Raw genomic sequence first — 19683 nt, forward strand, 5'->3', positions numbered from 1 at the left:
TTCAGAGGTGTGGTCAAGCCACTTTATGTACTGTGAACCCATGGCCCCTTGGGTATAGCTTGTAGTAGGTAGTGTTGTCAGAGGGGCCAAAGCCTCTCCAAACTTGATATGATCCTTTTCCCATTTGCCAATAAGATGATCACAGCTTCTGCACACACATGCTCCTCACCTCCCATCCCCTCACACTGCTTCAGCTCTTCCCACCCCCATCCCAGGGTAAATCATTGACCACTAGAAACAGCAGGAAGAGTTGGGAAGCCTGGGGCAGAGGGCACATCAGCCTTAACCAAAATGTGAGCTTTTATTTCTCAGTTTCCCCTGTCAGTAGAAGAAGCAGAGACCACCCAGACTCTAATGGAATCATCGGAGTGAAAATTAGCAAAAGAGCCAGGAGCAGACTCAGTGAGTCCGGCACTGAGGTATACTGCAGGGAGCTCAGCTTGGCACAGTTCAGCATACACTGGAGCAAACACCTCCATTCACTTGGTAATAACCAAACCTCCAAGGACAGCCACATAAAAGGGACCTCTTTGTTCACCTTGTAAAAGGAGGGAGGTTCTTTTGTCTACATTGATTTAGTTAGGATAAAATACACGATAAGAAATCCCAATTCTTTCCCAGTGAGTGATTCTGGGGTGTGTGTGTGTGTGTGTGTGTGTGTGTGTGTGTGTGTGCATGCACACACATGTGAGCTTAGGCCGGCAGTTGAAGGAAAGGCAGATAAATGGTCTGGTCTGCCTATAGCGGTCAAAGGTGAAAGTTCTCTCCAGGCACAGAAGCCTTCAGGTGTAATACATCGTTCTAAAAGGAAATGCTTGCAGAATGCAAATGTCGGTCTCTGCTCTGACCTCGGGGACAGTTGCCAGCGTTTGAACTGACTCTTTTGTTCACATGCACAGAAGAGCCAAGAGTGGTAGATACCTTCCTTCTCTCCTCGTGAGTCAGCCTGGCTGGCCTGCTTAGCTATATGAAATGGAGAGTCAGAAGTCTCAGGGTTTCGTAGGCAGAAGCTCACTCTCCATTTAAGGGATGTCCTGTGCTGTCACATTGTTTCTGGAGAGGATGGGTCCTCCTGGTTGTGGTGCACACCTGTAGGATACACTGAAGAGGATGGTCTTGAGAGGTATGCTGTAAATCCTAACTCTTTGTTAGCAGGCCTACTCAGTGATAAGAATGCTAACATTCAGGATATGATGGCTCCATGGTTAAGACCCACACTTGTCTTTCAGAGGACCTGAGTTTGGGTTCCTAGTACCTGCATAGGGCATCCCACAACGACCTGTTACTCCAGCTCCAGGGGACCCATTGCTCCCTTCTGGGCTCCATGGATACTGCATTCACAAGCACAAACCCACACACAAACACACATAATTAAAAATAAAAGTAAAAACATTTCTTAGAAAAGAATGCTGAGGTTCTTCATCTGGGGTGTGTGTAAGAATTGCCTGAGGGATTTGCTAAACAGAGATTCTTGACCCCTACTCCTGGGCAATGTTGGGAGACTGCATTTTTTAAATTATTTATTTTTGTTTGTTGTTTGTCTTAGTTTTGGGGATGAGGACTCATCATGTTGTTCAGGCTAGCCTGGAACTCCTGGTCTCCCCACACCAGCCTTTCTAGGACTGGATTCAAGGCATGTAACACCATGCCTGGTTATTATTATTTTTTAATCAACACATAGTGATTGTATGTGCTTACAGAGCACAGTGTGATGTTTTAATACTAGTGGGTATATGTTGTATGATCAGGTTGTGGTATTTGGCATGTCTGTCACCTGGGACACTTACCATTCCTTTGCACTGGGGACTTGTCACATCCTGTCTACCTGCTGACTTGAAACACTCAGTTACTGTCAACCATGGTTTCTCTGATCTGCCCTAACATACTGGGAATCATTCCTCATGCCAACAGCACTCCTGAAAGTGTTAACCAGCCCCTCTCCATCCCTCCATCACCCACATCCTTCCCAGGCTCTGGTAACCATGACTCCATTGTCCACCTCCGTGAGGTCAACACATAGATTTGAGAGCGTGTGGCATGCGTCTTTCTAAGCCTGGCTTTGATCCCGTAACGTACTCCTGTTCCATCCATGTTGCTGTAAGAGGCCAAATTCCATTCTTCTTATGGATGAATAATACTGCACTGTGTGGATAGATGTGCTGTGTTTTCTTTACCCATTTCTCAGCCCTTGGCAGGTTGCTTGCCAACCCATTTTCATTTCCTTTGGGTATCTGTATTTGGATTGTTGACTGGAACCTCCGTAGTATTTCCATAACACTATATTAATTTACATTCTGACCAACTGTGTCTGGGAGTTCACTTTTCCAGGAGACATGCCCCCAGCATTTTTTTATTTTTTATTTTTTTTGTCTTTTATATGATAGCCTTTGGGGATGAGATAACATTTGCCTTTCTAAATACATGGCACAGGGATTTCTTTTTCTTTTCTTTTCTTTTTTTTTTCTGGTTTTTCGAGACAGGGTTTCTCTGTGTAGCTTTGCGCCTTTCCTGGAACTCACTTTGGAGACCAGGCTGGCCTCGAACTCACAGAGATCCACCTGGCTCTGCCTCCCAAGTGCTGGGATTAAAGGCTTGTGCCACCACTGCCCGACAGCACAGGGATTTCTAATTCAAGGGTTGCATAATTACTTTGTTGATAACCAGGGTCCTGGGCCCACCTAGAGACACCTTTTCCACACACGCTCTCAGTGTTCTCTCTGAAAGCCAAACCTTGGATGTTACTTTGAGAATTGTGTATAAAATTGGCTAAATAAGTATCTTGCTTGTAACAATTTCCTGGCTTATCCTAGCAGTCTGGGAGGAGCATAGTAGGTCCGGAAGGACTGAAGTGTCGACCTTTGCACTCACACTAGCTGTTACTTTGAGAGGGCGTTCAGCATCTCTGAAGCCCAATTGCCTTATCCACCAAATGGGAGCATTATTGCTCATCCCACTGCCAGTCAGGGGTGGTGCAGCCGAACAAAACGACTCAGGTGTAAGCACCGTGCGCAGTATTAGCGCAATACCCGGTGATGATAACTTTGCTGAAAAACAGGAGTTAACTGGAAGAAACTGAAAAGCTCACATGTTCCCCCACCACATGTGGAGCAGGCACTCTTGAGAGAACCTTTTTCTTCATGCCCATGTGAATAGATTTTTGACTTGTGTTACACTGCTCTCAGTGATCTTGATAGCATGCACGCCCCTCCTTAATTCCTGTAGAAAATGTGAATCTGGTGGTAAATACAGGGAGATTGTATGCTATCAAGGAATGCAAGTGGCTTGCGATGCTGGGTTCTCTGCCTCCTGGTATTCTTGGGATCCAGCTCATACTCTAGGAATTTGAGTCACCTGTTTAGCTTGAAACCACACCTGCTCCTGACCGAAACCTCACAAGGAGAACCTTGTTCTTCAGAAACGGGGTCAGGAACTGGTAGTTTGCACCATCTTGCCCGAACTCTTTTCAGCAAAAAGAGAGTGGGGGACAATCTATATAGAACAATGTGCTATATCCATGCCATGCTTTTACACACGTGCGTCACACACGGCCGGCTTCTCGCTCTGATGTCCTACACGCCATGCTCTTACACACGTGCGGTCACACCCAGCCAGCTTCTCCCTCTGATGTCCCTTCTACGCTGGGTCTCAGCAGTCCCACGTGAGCTGCCCCGTCCAGTTTTCCTACTTGACAAACATTTAAAAAGTGTCTAAAAGATGTCGTTGTTCTTTGTGTTGGTTGGTCAAATGCAGATTGCCTGATATGTCACATGAGTTCTAAGGCTCTTCATCAGCAAAGGAAATTGCTAGCAATAAGCAGCTGTTGACATTCTCTGGCCAAAGGAACCCGCGAGAGACACAAACCCAGGTGTTGTCTCGCTGTCTCCCTCCTGCCCCTCTGCAGTTAGTTCAGATTCTGCACCCGATTCTGAGGCCGGGACAGCCAAAGTAACTTACATTTCCTAAAAACTGCACTGGGATCTAAGAGGATATTCTCCATGAGCCCCTCACACACACCCAACTGGTCCAGGCCCCTCTGCCTTACGGGCAAGGAAGCAGGTTGTGTGCAGAGGGATCCAGGCTTCGCAGACTGTTATTATTTTTAAGTTTTTGCTCATAGTATATGTGGGGAACTGTGTGTGCCATGAGAGTCTCATAACGGGCCTCCAGTAGGTTAGATGAGTCCCCAGAGTCAGATAGAAAGCATTGTCTGATGACGGCAGTGAGAAACTGTCCCACACAGCCTAAGTAGTTAGCACTGCATGAGCATTCTGTGCTGACAGGAGCTGGGAACGAAATACAGTTAGGGCAGAAACCAAACAGACTAAGAAATGGTCCCTGCCTCTGAGGAGCCTTTGCCTTACAGCGAACTCCTGCTGGAATATGCTAAGTCAGCAAAAACATGCCACAAATACAGACTGCAAAATACTGAGCGAAACGGGATTTTATTTGTACAATCTGTAGTCCTTGAGAAGTTGAGGCAGAAGGCAGGAGACGGCATGTGTGTCCCCAGTGGACTGTTAAGGCTGCAATGGATGCATGCAGCTGTGGATCCAAGCTCATGGGGTGGGGTGTGTGTGCCCACCTCGTGCTTATTGAATGGCCGAGTGTTTCATTTCCCACTGCATGCTGGGGACGGTCACACATCCTTGCAAAGACTGTTTTCTAGAAATGCTTCCTTTTTACCTAAATCTTCTGCTGTTTCTTTCCAGTGGCCCATCCTCAGGACCCTCACCACTCATCAGAGAAACCTGCCATTCACTGCCATAAATGCGGGGAGCCATGCAAGGGCGAAGTACTCCGGGTCCAGACCAAGCATTTCCATATCAAATGTTTCACCTGCAAAGGTACAGTACCTCCAGCATCCTGATCGGTGGCGTGTAGCCATCAATACCTTCTGATTGCCACCCAGATCCCTGGGTGGTGCCTGAGCCTTCTGCTTAGCAGCATGTAGCCATCAGTACAGTCCTCTGAATGCCACCCCAGAATCCTAGGTGATATCTGAATGCTTTAAGAAGCTCTTAATGTATTCACTTCTAGTTTAGGAATAGGTTAGACTTCAGGGCGACACCAGACCTTCTCAAGGCAAAGTCTTGGGGCATTTATTGAGGTCCTGTTATATGATATTTTGTTTGCGTTCAGACAAATAAAGCTTGCCTGGAGATCAGGGGGCAGAGCTAGCCACTAGTTAGCCATAGAGGCCAGGCAGTGGTGGCACACACCTTTAATCCCAGCACTTAGGAGAAGGAAGCAGGAAAAACCAGGAGTTCAAGGCCACCCTGAGCTACACAAGATTGAAGCAGTCTAAAAGAGAAACAGAGCCAGGCAGTGGTAATGCATGCCTTTAATCCTAGCACTAGGGAGGTAGAGACAGGAATATAAGGTAGTTGGAGACAGGATCTTGGCCACATTCGGTCAGAGGATTCGTAAAGGTAAGAAGTCTCTAGTGGCTGCTGCTCTGCTTCTCTGATCTCTGGGCAAGCTTTATTTGTCAGAACACAAACAAAACGTCACATAACAAGGTCCCGATCCTGGAGGGAGGTGCTTTGTGAAAATACAATGAAGTTTTTGAGATTTTTTTATTTCCCATTTTTTTTTCCTCTATGAAAGAGATTCCTAGTAAAGTAACTTTGCTATCCATTATTTATTGAAGGACTGGGAAACTTTTACTATGAGATGCCCAGGGCTAGAGAGATGACTCAGTGATTAGGAGCACTTACTGTTCTTGCAGAGGACCCAGGTCAGTTCCCAGAACCCACATGGTGGCTCTAACAACCATCTGTAACTCCAGTTCCATAGGATCTGACACCCACTTCTGGCCTCAGGGAACATACCATGGATATGCTTCATATATATGCATGCAGACAAACATTCATATACATAAATTGTAAAACACAAAAATCCTTTTAAATAAAAGATTGACTGCTAAGTCACTGTGTGTGTGTGTGTGTGTGTGTGTGTGTGTGTGTGTGTGTGCGTGCGCGTGCGTGCGCGCACGTGCTCACACATGTCAAGATGTAGCTGGAGATTTCTCCAGTCCTGCCTGGCCCACAGTCAGGACAAATCTCTCTCACCTGCCAGTCCCACAGCTGCTCAGACCCAACCAAGTAAACACACAGAGACTTATATTGGTTACAAACTGTATGGCCACAGCGGGCTTATTGTTATCTAGTTCTTATATCTTAAATTAACCCATTTCTATTAGTCTATAAGTTGTCATGTGGCTCGTGGTTTACCGGTATCTTTACATATCGCTTGTCATGACAGCAGCTGGCAGCATCTCTCTGTCTCAGCCTTCCACTTCCCAGAATTCTCCTCTCTCCTTGTCCCACCTATACTATAGTTCCTGCCTGGCTACTGGCCAATCAGTGTTTTTTTTTATTAACCAATCAGAGCAACACATTTAACATACAGAACATCCCACAGCATCAAGACATAAAAATTTAGCCTCATGCAGAAAGGCAACTCCCATCCAAATGATCTCAACACCATTGTCCATGAGGCCGTGTCCTGTAGCTCACACAGGCTGGCTAGTTTGTCTGGGTGCTTTGAAATGCCATATCGGTGTAGATCAGGGGAAGGAGAGTACTTGGTGTAGGGAGAGAGGAGCATGAGTCTGCTCCCTGGAGTCACTTTGCACCTCCCTGTGCTCAACACCTTGTTCTTAGACATCAGGCTTCCCTTTAAGCATCCTAGGTGCACACTCTACACTGCCTCCTAAGCTACCTGTCCATACAATTAAATTTATTTAAAAGAAGTGTTCTCATGTACGTGTTATAGACAGGGGTTATGTAGCCCACGCTAATCCTTAGGAAGCATGGACCGTTCCCAGGATGCCAAGTGTACAGCTGTACCATAGAGCCTGAGTCCTGACACTCCAGTAAGCTCTGTGGTCTCAGGCAAGTCACATGTCTCTCTGTGGCTTAGTACCCTCTCTATAAAATAAACATACTGGACCATGTGCTATCACATCACCTCAGATCTGAAGTCTGCATCTGCTATGGTACAGAACCTAGAGCACTAGGCTTCCTACAGAGCATGTCTGAGAAACTGGTTTCTGGTTCCACTCAGTTTGGGAAACTTGGAGTCAGCATTATTTTCCATATTTTTGCTCATGAATTTCCAGAGACATAGCCTCAAGAAATAGATAAGAGATGAAATAAATACAACATGTAAATGACTGCAGCCATGCACATGTCTGCTATTTCTAGTGGACTTGGACAGTGTTAGCCTCAGACCTGGAAAGTCAGTGTGCAGTACTTTGAGGGATTCAAAGACGTAGTCCCCTGATGATTCCTTGGTTTTCTTATTTTCTAGTTTAAATCCAATGACTGAGCATAGCTTCTTCATGTTGGAAAATTGCACCCTGTACCTTGATTCATGCTCTAAATGTGTTCCTGCAGTGCTGAATTTTCTCCTTAGACTGAATTCTATTTTTAAAGCATGTGCTATTTCTTAGGAATTATTTGGCAAATTTAACAAAAAGTTGCTAAAGCAAAGAAAGTCATCTATTCTTGTCAGTTTGTGTCTTCTCACACTCAGTCTGGCGGCGCATGCTGTCTTGGTCCCAGCCCTCTGGGTTAATCTTCTACTACTGAAGGTGTCGAAGCTCCCATCACAGCACCCTGTAGGGATCCGTGGCTTTCCCAAACATTCTAGAGATGCATCCATCGGTACTCCAAGCCATGAGTGCAACTGAAAAATTTCTAATAGTTCTGTTAGAAAGGTGAAAAGGGACCAGGACACTTCATTTTCATAATATATCTCATTTAGCTTTCTGTGTCAAAATAATATTTTAATTAGCATACAATTGTTGAGCTATCTGGCTTCTTTTCGCTCCAGCTTAACACATGTCAACTTGGGCTCCTCCTATTGTGTGTGCTCAAAAGCCACCTCTGGGTGTGTGGTCACTGCTGGACAGCGCAATTCCACAGATCCCCGGAAGCTTTCATTCTTGTGGTCTCTCTCTCCCAATTCTTTCTGGTGTCAAATTCTTAGACTTCCTGTAGAAGGCTGTGCTGCTTCAGCCCACACTGGCCGACATTCTTCCTCTGTTTCCCAACTACCACTGGCCCCAGGCAGTGTGTGTGTGTGTGTGTGTGTGTGTGTGGGTTGTTGTTTGTTTGTTTGTAGCAGATTTTGCTGAGTATCTGGAGAGATGGAGAGAGGTTATAGTGTGAAATGGTGTGGAGCAGGTGGCAGCTGCCATCAGGCCATCTTCAGCTCAGTGAATGTCTCATTGATCAGGACCGTCTTCTACCTCTTTATCCTCTGCTTCCTTCTCTTCTTTTCTTTTTCTTGAATTTTTAGGAAAGTGTTTTATATTTATGGGCGTTTTGCCTACATGTGTCTGTGTACCACCACATGCATGCAGTGCCCACAGAGGCCAGGAGAGGGCTCAGATCCCTTGAAATGGAGTTCCAGACTGTGTGAGCCACCATGTGGCTACTGGATATTGAACCCAGGTCCTCTGGAAGAGAAACCAGGGCCTCACCCATTGAGCTATCTCTCCTGTCCCCATTCCTTTCATTTTTCAATTAAAAGACTGCGTTTTTAGAGCAATTTTATACTTATAGAAATAAGAGAAAAAGCATCTTGTACAAGCAGGGCCATTTTTTCATCTGCTACCTTTTGGTAGGATTTAATAACTCTCCACAGAGACGTCCCTGCAACCCTTGAGATCAGAATGAGGGGTGTGGGGGTGGCAGCTGGGCCCACCTCAGGAGTGCTGCCTTCCCTGGTGCTCCTGACTACAGCCAGTCCTTACACACCAGTTACAGCTGAAATAGAGCTGGGCAGTTCCTGGGATGGAAGATTCCAGAGCACACGCCAAGCTAGCAGGGCTTCTGTCAAAGTCTGCTCAGTGCTGACTGTGGACTCTCACCCTCTGCTACAATGCTGTCCTCCACACAGGCACGCGCTCTATCCTCAGAGCTTTATTTCTTGAGGACTGTTTTCTGCAATTAGAAAGGACTAAGGTCCCCGTGACAGAGAAGAGCAAAGATAATGATTTTTTGCTTTTAAAAAAATGAAAAAATGGCCTTGAGAGACGGGAGAAGAGACCCTGACCCAAGGCCAAGTGGGTGACAGCATGAGAGAGGGTGGCTGCTGGGAGACAGGGCCGCACAGAGGGAAGAGCTGGACATTCAAGCAGAGTCCCTGGAGTCATTGGAAACAGATTTGGCCCAAAGATTCTCTTAGTTCTTAGGGTAACCAACCAGATCCAGGTTTTTTCTTAATGCTTTAGAATTTTGTGGTATTGAAAAAAAATAATGAGTCTAGGATATTAACCCTAAAAATATCCAAGAGAAACAATACTCATTATGATGACTAATACATCAAAATATCGAATAAAAATACCTACCATATAATGGAACAGAATCGTAACTCGTAAAAGATACTTAAAAGTGGCTGACACTGATAAATTTGTCCCTTCTCAGACGCCATTCCTCCTAGAGAAGTAAGCTGCACAAATAACCAACAGTCCCCACCCGAGTGGAGGTGTTTGGGGGTTTCTGATTGTCCCGTACTCCACAGAATGCAACCACATCGTAGCAATCAAGGGGGAAATCGAAACTACCATCTCACTGGAACATTGTTACAGATTGAATAGGGAGTCAAAGGAGACTTAGAAGCCACCACACCACAGAAACAACATCACAGAATGAAGGAAAACAACTTTTTTCTGTTGCAGAATGGTTGTGGACAGGTAACAGAGATAAAGAAGAAGAGGAAAGTTACTGAGTGCTGACGTCAGCTAGGATGGCGCAGATCTCTCTGTACTATGGCTCCTCTTACTGTGTTTTGAACTAACCTTATCTTACTCATCTGGTAGATAGTAAGCCCCTCGCAGCAGACTGCCTTCTGTTTGGCCACTGCGGAATACCCGGCGTCTGGGGTTGTGCAGTGCGTTAGCGAACAGTCAAGCATGGTGAAGTTCGTTGGAGCTTGTCTATCGTAAATGTTGTGAGTGACACAGCCTGTCAACAGCGTTTATCAAATGCTTGCTGCGATACAAGCCCTCTAATGGATTCCAGGCATAGAATTCCAAGAAGAAAGATACAAAGGCATCTATCTGTCCACAGAGCTACCGCCAGCCTCACAGAGGTGGCTGTGCAGGAAGTCAGGCTGACGCATGTGCTTGGGTTGCCCTTCCCTTAGGCCGTCCTCTGTGCTCACGCCGGCACAGGTTTAGGGCCATTTTGTGGCTCAATGGAAAACTGGTAAAACTCCAGAAATATGGAAGCAGTTTCTTAAAACCCCCGACCCTGCCAAGAGCTGAGCCCAGGCTTTTAATACTAACTTGGGAGCATCCTAGGCATTCAGACACAGATGAGAAGACAGGAAGAACCAGGACACAGGGACAGTGGAGACACAAGAGTGAGCTCCCTCCTTACTGCCAGTGAAAAGCCAGACTCATGCCAGATTCCTCTGGGAAAGCATAGGCCTGAGTGTTTGAAAGTTTATATGTTGTAGCCTGTAACTGTGTTATTTTATCAAATCAATGTAATGCAGATCTTTTAAAATATTCATTTTTAAGTTCCAAACTGGAATAAGATAAGTGTTCATAATTTCTCTGAAATATACTGTGCATATGCTCCAAATGAATGAATGAAATGTTTATCGTTAACTGATGTACTAATTATAGATCATTATTCCTAAATTATTACCTTTAAGAAACTAAGACTTGATTGAGGTTAATGTTTGGGAGTAGGGGAAAGAGGTTGTTTGTTTATTTTTTTATGCTTCCAGCATGACATTTCTTACACAGTGAGAAAATTATTATCCTTAAGTTATTTTTTTCATTCCATCGAATGTCATGAAACCAAAGGTCTTCATAACATTTCAAGTCCTCAGGAGTGTATCACCATTCAAATTTAATTATACTGTTTAATATCTCTTTTAAATGCCCTCAGTATTTTTCCTCAGACTGTTTCTGTGTAGGGAGGTGACACTGGCTCCTGATTTATTGCATTGCTGACACTTGCCTTTTCAGATAATCACACTTATTCATAAGTATGCTGACTTCAGAAGACACTGTGGGACTGGGGTTGTTGGTAGGGTGCATGCCGAGCATTTACACAGCCCCGGGTTCAATCCCAAGTGATCTATAAATACATCACGGTGGTGCTTGCCTGGGTATCCCTCAGGATTACACCCAGGAAGCAGAGGCAGGGGGATCAGAAGCTCGAGGTCATCCTCAGTGTACAGTGAATTTGAAGCTAGTCTGGACTACGTGAGACTCTGTCTCCAATGTTAAATTTAAAAAAGACATTAAGTAAATAGCAGTCGTGAGTGAATGGCAGAAAATGGCCAAGTTGGCACTTGACACTGGGCAGGTTTGGGAAGATGGATCCTGGAGTCGTGGTGGGACTCCTCTCTGAAAAGAGGAGGTGGTTGTTATGGTGGTTTGGGGAGTCCACCCAGTCACCCTGAAACTATGACATTATAAATGTCATCAAGCATTTTAACTGCTGTGGAGATTTTACTCTGCCACTAATTACGTGGAGGTAGTGAATTTTTGGTAGCCCTTTGAAAGTTCCATGTAGGAGCTGACTGTACCTGGGGTATCCCCCTCCCCTTATTTTGTTCAGAGCAAGGATTATAGATTTTATTCTTATTTTTTATTATTATATATGTCTGTATGAACATATGTCACATGTATGTGATGCCCATGGAGGCCAGAAGAGGGTCTCAGAGCTCCTGGGGCTTCTTAAAAACTGGGAAGGAGGGAGGGAGGGAAAAAAAAACTGAGCCAACTTTCCATTCCCAAAGCAAAGGTTTTAGTTATGTCTAGTGAAGTATTTTACACCAGATGAGAGAAAAGTAACAAAAATCAGCTTCTCCAATAAGATCTACCAAGACCTTAAAGTTTCTTTCCACATTTAAATACAAAAGGAAGGACTTGGTATGGCCTTTGATAGTGATGCAAGGGGCATTTAGACACATCTTCAGTGTCCTGAGTACTGTTGTCCTATGCCTTTCCCATGGAGACTCACTGTTGGCCACGAAAACCAGAAAAAGGTGTTTATGATGAACCTGGGGTCTGCAGGTAGTTTTCTGTTATTCCCAGGAGCTTCTATAACTGAGTTTCACTTTAGGAATGTAACAAGTATCAGAACCTTCAGAGAGGAGATGGGAAAACCCCATCAAAGTCGTGCATTAGGAGGTCCCATCTGTCACACAGTTTGAAAGCTCCTGGAGATGGGTTTGGCCTAAACTCCTCCGAGCAGAGTTTCTCGTGTGGTCCTACCCTAGCAGCCCTGGTTCTGGTAGACAAATCAGGCTCCAGCCCTTCTCCCCAGCCTTACTGATCAGCCCCTCTGCTGATGTTGGTGTTCCTAATCAGCTCCTGGACTATGTGTGTCTATGCCAGCCTTTGCTGGGCCGAAAACTTCTAGTTTAAATTGGTAAAGTGGTAGACGGGAGGAAATGGAAGTTCATAAAAAGGGGGGAAAAAAAGAATGTTTCAGCTGCTTGATCAACACCACCATGGCCCTGGAAGCCTAGGAAATGCCCTAGAATTGTTACTCCACACTCCATAACAGCCTCATACAATCCAGATTTCAGGTTTGAGATGGACTGCCAAGGGGAGACAGGGACATGTTTGATTACTAATACAGAGGCAGAAGAGGTCAGGGTACCCAAGTGTGCTTCTGAATTCTCAGAAGCAAGGTCCCAGAATTCTCTCCCACACAGCTGCCCTGGGATGTCATAGTCCCGTGGTGTGGTATTGGCTGAAGGAGCTCTCAGACAGAAAAGAGGCAGGCTGATCTAGGGTTGTACAAGTACAGTCTGTTGAATGACGTACAGACCAAACCATGGTCCTGTGAGACTTCCAGAACAATTGAGTCTCTGCAATTTGGGGAGAAAAGATGAACCTGTATATGATTTAGGACAGATGTGATATTATCCTTGCTGTAGAGTGCTGGGTTTATTAAGGTGAATACCAAAGATCTAGGGACATCTGTGGCACCAGAGTCCAGCCGTAAAGCTCCACATACCACAGCTGCTGTGGGCTGGTGTCACTCATACCACCACTAATTGTCCCTTATAGTAATTTGTCTACCTTTAGAGGTTTGCTAGAAAATGAAGAATTGGATGAGGGTTTCTTGGGGATATTGCTACAGTTACAACTCAAGATGGCTGCAGTCCAGTGATTCAGGGTCCATCATTCCTCTCTACCATGAGTTCAGGGCAGAAGACTGAAATCAAGGGGTTAGCAGTGGCGGGAACTTTGAGCTATTCTATCAGCATTTATGAATCTTGATCATAAATGGTAACATTGGTTTATTCAACAAATATTTTAGAGTGCTCAGCTACTCAAAACTAGGTTCTACGTGATTAGGTTCCACATATTAATTAGGACTTGTCTGTGCCTTCATGGGGTTGTTAATCAGAAACTCATAGGATGATGCAGATACGACTTAACCATTACGACGGGTAAAATCAAGGGACAGTGGCTGGAGCTGTATGAGGGATGCAAGCTCACTGCACGGGGCTGTCACGAGTTTCTCCTGACAAAAGCAACTTGAAGGAGAAAGGTTTACTTAGGCTCAGATTTCAAGGCCCAGGCCAGCACGGTGGGACAGTGAAGAAGCAGGAGCCTGAAGCCCTTGGTCACATCATGTCCACAATCCGGAAACAGAGCGATGGGTGCATTTTACATTAACATGGTCGTGAGGCTTGGGGACAAGAGGTGAAAGGTTATGGGTTAAAAGGGAAGGCTTTGAGCTCCTGAGGGATGGAACTGTAACCGGGTAGGAGCCTTGACCTGGAAACCCCTGGGAAATGGGCCTCTGAGCATGCCTTTGGGAGAGTATCTTGATTGCGTTAAGTGAGATGGGAAGCCTCACCCATCGTGGGTGGCACCAGTTCCTGGATCCTGGGCTATCTACAGTGGAAAAGAGAACTGAAAGGCACCATGTATTCATTCATCCTTCCCCAGAAAGGAAACAGAGGCCAGAGACTTTGCTTGTTTGTGGCAAGGGCAGGGACGGGTGATAAAGAAGGCTCCTGTTGTTCCAATCTTCGATGGTCTTTTATTAAAAAAAAAAAAACAAAAAAAAAAAAACAAAAAAAAAACAGAGCCAGATAGCAGCATGAAAGCTGAAAGATCAGAGAAGCAGAACAGCCAGCCACTAGCTCTTACCCCTACAAAATCCTCAGCCTAAAGAGAGTGAGTTTCTGTTTCCTCACACCATATATATCTTTCTCTGCTCAGACATCACTTCCTGGATTAAAGGCGTGTGTGCTTCCTAGTAATGGGATTAAAGGCATGTGCAACCACTGCCTGACCTCTATGTCTAATCTAGTGGCTGGCTCTGTCCTCTGATCCTCAGGCAAGTTTATTAGGGTACACAATATATCACCACCTCCAGGAAGAAAAATTTGAGTTGCCATGAAAAAAAACAAAAAAACAAAAAAACCAATAACACCAAAACCAAAAACCAAAACAACATAGGCTTCATTGCTTCATTATTCCGAAGAGCAGATTTGCATTTTTTATACCAAAAATCACTTCATTTTTGCATAAGTAAGCCTGGGAATACTGACATGAGACCTTCCCATCCTGGCCATGTGAAATACAGAGCATCCCTCGCCTATCAGGCCATAGTTCTGGGCTGCAGAGGGTTAAAGAGCACTATAGCAGTTACTCTTCTTGTCATCACCAAGTACCTGACAAGGAGGGCCTCAGGCCATCACAGCAAGGGGAAGGTGGCCTGAGCATGAGGCCGCTGCTTACAGTAGCCATAGAAACCAGACAAGAAGTGGACCCAAGCTATACAACCTCAAGGCCCATCCCTGGAAACTCACGTCCTCCAGCAAGGCTGGACCCCCTAAGGTCCCACAGTCTGGTAAGCAAGGGTTCAGATACGTTCCACACCCAACCACAACAGTTGTGTACGGTGCAGTAAGCCTGGGGAAACGGGGCTCTGGCAGGAAGGAAGATGGTAACAAGTGTAACCAGGGCGGGAAGCAGGGTAGGTGCAGGCCAGTGAGAGGCGCATCCGCTCAGTCCCTGAAGAGCTCAGTGGCCTGGGGATGGGTCTAAGGAGGGACAAGAGGTGTCCATAAAGCGTGCGTGTTCCAGCAATAACCCTCCAGGACCAGAAAGAGGGTGCATGCTCAGTGTGGGCAGGAGGCATAGAGGGCAGAGGCGGGGCTGCGGGTGATAAGGACATCAATTTTTGGCACGAAGTTTCTAATAGGAATGAAGGAAGCCATAGTGTTCCTTTTATCATTCAAAAGGTGCCTTTTTAGGGCCCGTAAGATGGCTCAGTGGGTAAGGGCACTTGCCACAAGGCACGAGAACCTGAGTTAGAGTCTCGGGACCCACATGGTGGAAGGAGAGAACCAACTCCTGGCAGATGGACTCTGACCTCCACACATGTACTCACACACACACACACACACACACACACACACACACACACAATGTAGTAAAAATTTAAAAATAAAAGATGGCACCTTAACAGTAATTATAATAGCTTTATTTCTTTTCAAAGGAATGGAGCTAGTTTTCTGTGTTATTTTTAGTTATGTCATTTGAGATTTCTGAACACTGATTGTCTGTGAGAGATATCATATCATGTGAGCACTTCTCCTGGGGTAGTGCTGCCAGACACCCTCCCGTAGAACCACATTCCAGCAGACAATTGTCACTTGGCCATGGGTTAGAGGGTATGAAAAATGATATTTTGATAGCTTTTTAAAAAATCCCCTCTTCTTTTTTTTTCTATAATGTCTTATCAGCTGAGTCTGTCCATCAAAAATTCCTTCTGAGGGGCTGGAGAGATGGCTCTGTGAGTAAGAGTACTTGCTGCATAAATGTGGGAGCCTGAGTTCAGATCCCAGCACCCACTGAAAAGGCTGGATGTGGCCACGAGTATTTGTAGCTGTGCTGACTGGCATTTTGTCAACTTGACACAAGCTAGGGCCATTTGGGAAGAAAGACTCTTACTTGAGAAAATACCTCCATAGACTTGCCCTATAGGCAAGTCTGTGGAGTATTGTCTTGACTAATGATTGATGTGAAAGGGCCCGACCACTGTGGTGGTGCTACCTGCCTGGGCAGATGGTCCTGGGTTTATAAAAAAGCAGGCTGAGCAAGCCATGAGGATCGAGCCCACAGGAGCACCCCTCTGTGGCCTTGTATCATTCCTGCCTCCAGGATTCTGCCCTGCTTGGGTTCCTGCCCTGACTTTCCTTAGTGATGGAGTGTGACTTATAATTATAAGCTGAAATGAACCCTTTCCTCCCCAGATTGATTTTGATCTTTAGTTCATCATAGCAAGAGAAACTCTTAAGACAGTGACTCCAGTACTGTGTAAGTGAGAGGTAGAGGGTCCCGGGGGCTTGCTGGGTGCCAGCCCAGCTTCAGCTGCCATGAGAGATCCTGCCTCAAAGAATAGGAGGAGAGTGGCAGGACAGAACACTCAGTGTCTTCCTCTGGGCTAGGCATGGGTGCATGAATACACACCTGCACATGCAACACTATACTCACATATATACAGGTGTGTGAGCACTGACGTGTACACACATAGATACACACCTGCACACACAACACTATACTCACATACATACAGGTGTGCAGAGCACTCACGTGCACATACACACACACACCTACACACACAACACTATACTCACATATATACAGGTGTGAGTGAGCACTCATGTGTACACACACACATACACACACACACCTGCACACACAATACTATACTCACATACACACTATACTTACATACATACAGGTGTGTGAGCACTCATGCACACACACACACACAAACACTGTACTCACATACATGCAGGTGTGTGAGCACTCATGTACATGCACACACCTACACACACAACACTATACTCGATTTTTTACCTTTTTATTTTATCATATTCATATTCTCTCTTTTTTCTTTTCATAAAAGTTTCAATACTCTACCTTTTGTCATTTTTATATCTTCCCCTTTTTCTTTTCAGTGTAGATTTAGTGATCTACCCATTTATTCTATTATTCCTTTCTTTTTTTTTTTCAGGTAGAGTCAATGATCTACCTCATATCTATATTCTCTTCTTTTTCCTTTTTTTTTTTTTTTAACAAAACCTCTGAATCTAATCTCCATGTTCAGCTTTTTTCTTGACCATTAACAATTAACAACTTGTAACCAACCATTGTAAACAATGACAATATCCAAAACTCATTAAACAACCAAAAACCTCCCATCCCACCTCTTGGGAATGTGGGCGTCATGTTCTTAAAATTACTTCCTGCTTTCTAGGGTGAAGACATCTTTAGGGATTCCTGAAAAGAAAATTTTTGGGTTAATTGTCAAGTCCTGTATCATTTGTCCAGTCTCTGCATAATAGGAAATTTCAGAGCTTGTCACAAGTCCTTGTTCGAGTAGTCTGTCAGGCTGGATCACCTCAGCTAGTCATCTCGAAATTGTCCTGACCAGTTAGTAGTCCAAAGTCGATCTTTTGGTGGTGTTAATCAGCTTAATGTTTTTACCATAGTCCATGTGGAATCATCTTTGTGGAGTCCTGTCTTCCTTTTGAAGATTTTAAAGTCTCTGTTAGGCGTGGTCATGGTTCCCTGGAGATTTATTTATTTGTTTGTTTGTTTGTTTGTTTGTTTACTTTTGTGCCTCCTCTGTGGTTTGGAGCAATTACAGTCTGATAAATGTCTGTCTCTCGGAACCACGAATGTTCTTCCCTAGAAGAGAAAATCTTCACAGCAATTTCTCCCCACCATTTGTCTTGCCAAACTTTTCCAAACTGACCTTTGTTGATGCTTTCTTGTAACACGATGGTCCTGGCAATTCTTCTCTGAACAAGCAGCAGTAAACCCTTTGTCCCAGGTAGCAGCATCACCGCAGTCACCAACACAGTGAGAAGCCAGCAACTCGGAGCAGCAGCCGCTGCCTCCATGGTCCCACCACCATTTGTTGTTCAGCCTGGGCCTAAGCTTCTCCCACGCCTCTTAGGCCAGCCTCAAACTCGGGATCCTCCTGCCTCTGCCTTCCTTAGTAAATCCAACCAGTGTGCACCACCACAACTGGCAACATGTAGCTCGGGTCTGAGCAGGGCCCCGCAAGGCCACAGGCAAGTAGCTTTTTTGAGAATTTGTACCATGAACGTTGGGCGCCAGATGTAGCACGAATCTTAAAGAGTCTTATTAATAAAATCAAACCTGGAGCCAGGTATTGGGGTGAATGCTGGAAGATCAGAGAGACAGAACAGGCCACATCTACCTCACCTCACCAGTTCCTCAGCTGATCCTGTTTCCTCAGACTGGAAGCCTCTTTGTCCTCATCCAAATGAATCTCAGCTGAACTGCTGCTCGAAAGCCTGAAAGCTTAACCAGCCAAAATGCTTCTAGTTCCTGGTCCTCACGCCTTATATACGTTTCTGCTTTCTACCATCACTCCCTGGGATTAAAGGTGTGAGTCACCATGCCTGGCTGTTTCCAATGTGGCCTTGAACTCACAGAGATCCAGAGGGATTTCTGCCTCTGGAATGCTAGGATTAAAGGCGTGTGCTACCACTGCCTATCTTCTATGTTTAATATTATGGCTGTTCTCTTCTCTGGCCCCAGATAAGTTTATTAGCGTGCACAATATTTTGGGCAACACAATACCTCCACACACACACCTTTAATCCTATCACTTAGGAGGCAGAGATCCATCTGGATCTCTGTGAGTTTAAAGCCACACTGGAAACAGCCAGGCATGGGGACTCATACCTTTAATCCCAGGAAGTGATGGCAGAAAGCAGAAAGGTATATAAGGCCTGAGGACAAGGAACTAGAGCTGGTTAAACTTTCAGGCTTTCGAGCAGCAGTTCAGCTGAGATTCATTTGGATAAGGACACAGAAGCTTCCAGTCTGAGGAAACAGGATCAGCTGAGGAATTGCGAGGTGAGGAAGCTGTGGCTTGTTCTGCTTCTCTGATCTTCCAGCGTTGACCCTAATACCTGGCTCCAGGTTTGTTTTTATTAATAAGACCTTCTAAGATTCGTGCTACACTCTCCCTCTCTCCCCGCTTCCTCCCTGTCTTCCTCTCTTGACATCTCCTTCTCCCTCTCTCCTTCAGTGTTTGGTATTAAAACAAGGGCCTTGTGTTTGTGAGGCAAGCACCCCACAGTTGAGCTGTATCCCCACCTCATCCATGTATTTCCTGTGCTTATTGTCAGCCCTAAAGCTTACGTTAAGGTAATTTCTGCTGTGGTAAAAGATTTTCATGTTAGTTTTTGAATTCTGGGTGACACCTTTGTTTCTTGACCTGTCTGTAAGCAATTTTGTTTGCGTATGAAATTTTACAACAAATATTCTAAGATACTGTGTTGTCAGTGATTTAGATTTATTAATAAACAGAGGTTCCGAAAGGGCCCCTTCTAGCCAGGACTCTTATGATCATATATCCAAACTCTGAGTTAACTCGAACTCCCCAAAAGTATTGCTCTGGAGCCCATTCTACTATCTGGTTGACCTTATGAGTGTCTTCTCTTCCCAGACAAGATCATTGATTTTGATGTGCATTTGGAAGTCACGGAAAAGTGATTACAATCCGGTTTTGAGGCTTAGCATTTGAGTCCAAGCATTTGCAGAAGTTATTTCTGGCAGGAGCTGCCCCCACACATCATTGTTGGTGAGCATTGTGCAGCTATTTTCAGCCCTGAGCTACAGCAGTG

General features: G+C 45.1%; 1 protein-coding gene across 1 annotated transcript in view; it reads left to right on the plus strand.

Annotated features, from left to right (window-relative positions):
- Positions 1-19683, plus strand: part of Ablim1 (actin binding LIM protein 1) — a 202932-nt gene that overhangs the window by 61684 nt on the left and 121565 nt on the right. Inside the window, exon 2 of the mRNA XM_059256122.1 lies at positions 4710-4844. Coding sequence (XP_059112105.1) covers positions 4710-4844 — 135 coding nt within the window. The remainder of the gene's footprint in view (positions 1-4709; positions 4845-19683) is intronic.

This window comes from Peromyscus eremicus, chromosome 1, assembly GCF_949786415.1.
Source record: "Peromyscus eremicus chromosome 1, PerEre_H2_v1, whole genome shotgun sequence".
NCBI classification, from domain to species: Eukaryota; Metazoa; Chordata; class Mammalia; order Rodentia; family Cricetidae; genus Peromyscus; species Peromyscus eremicus.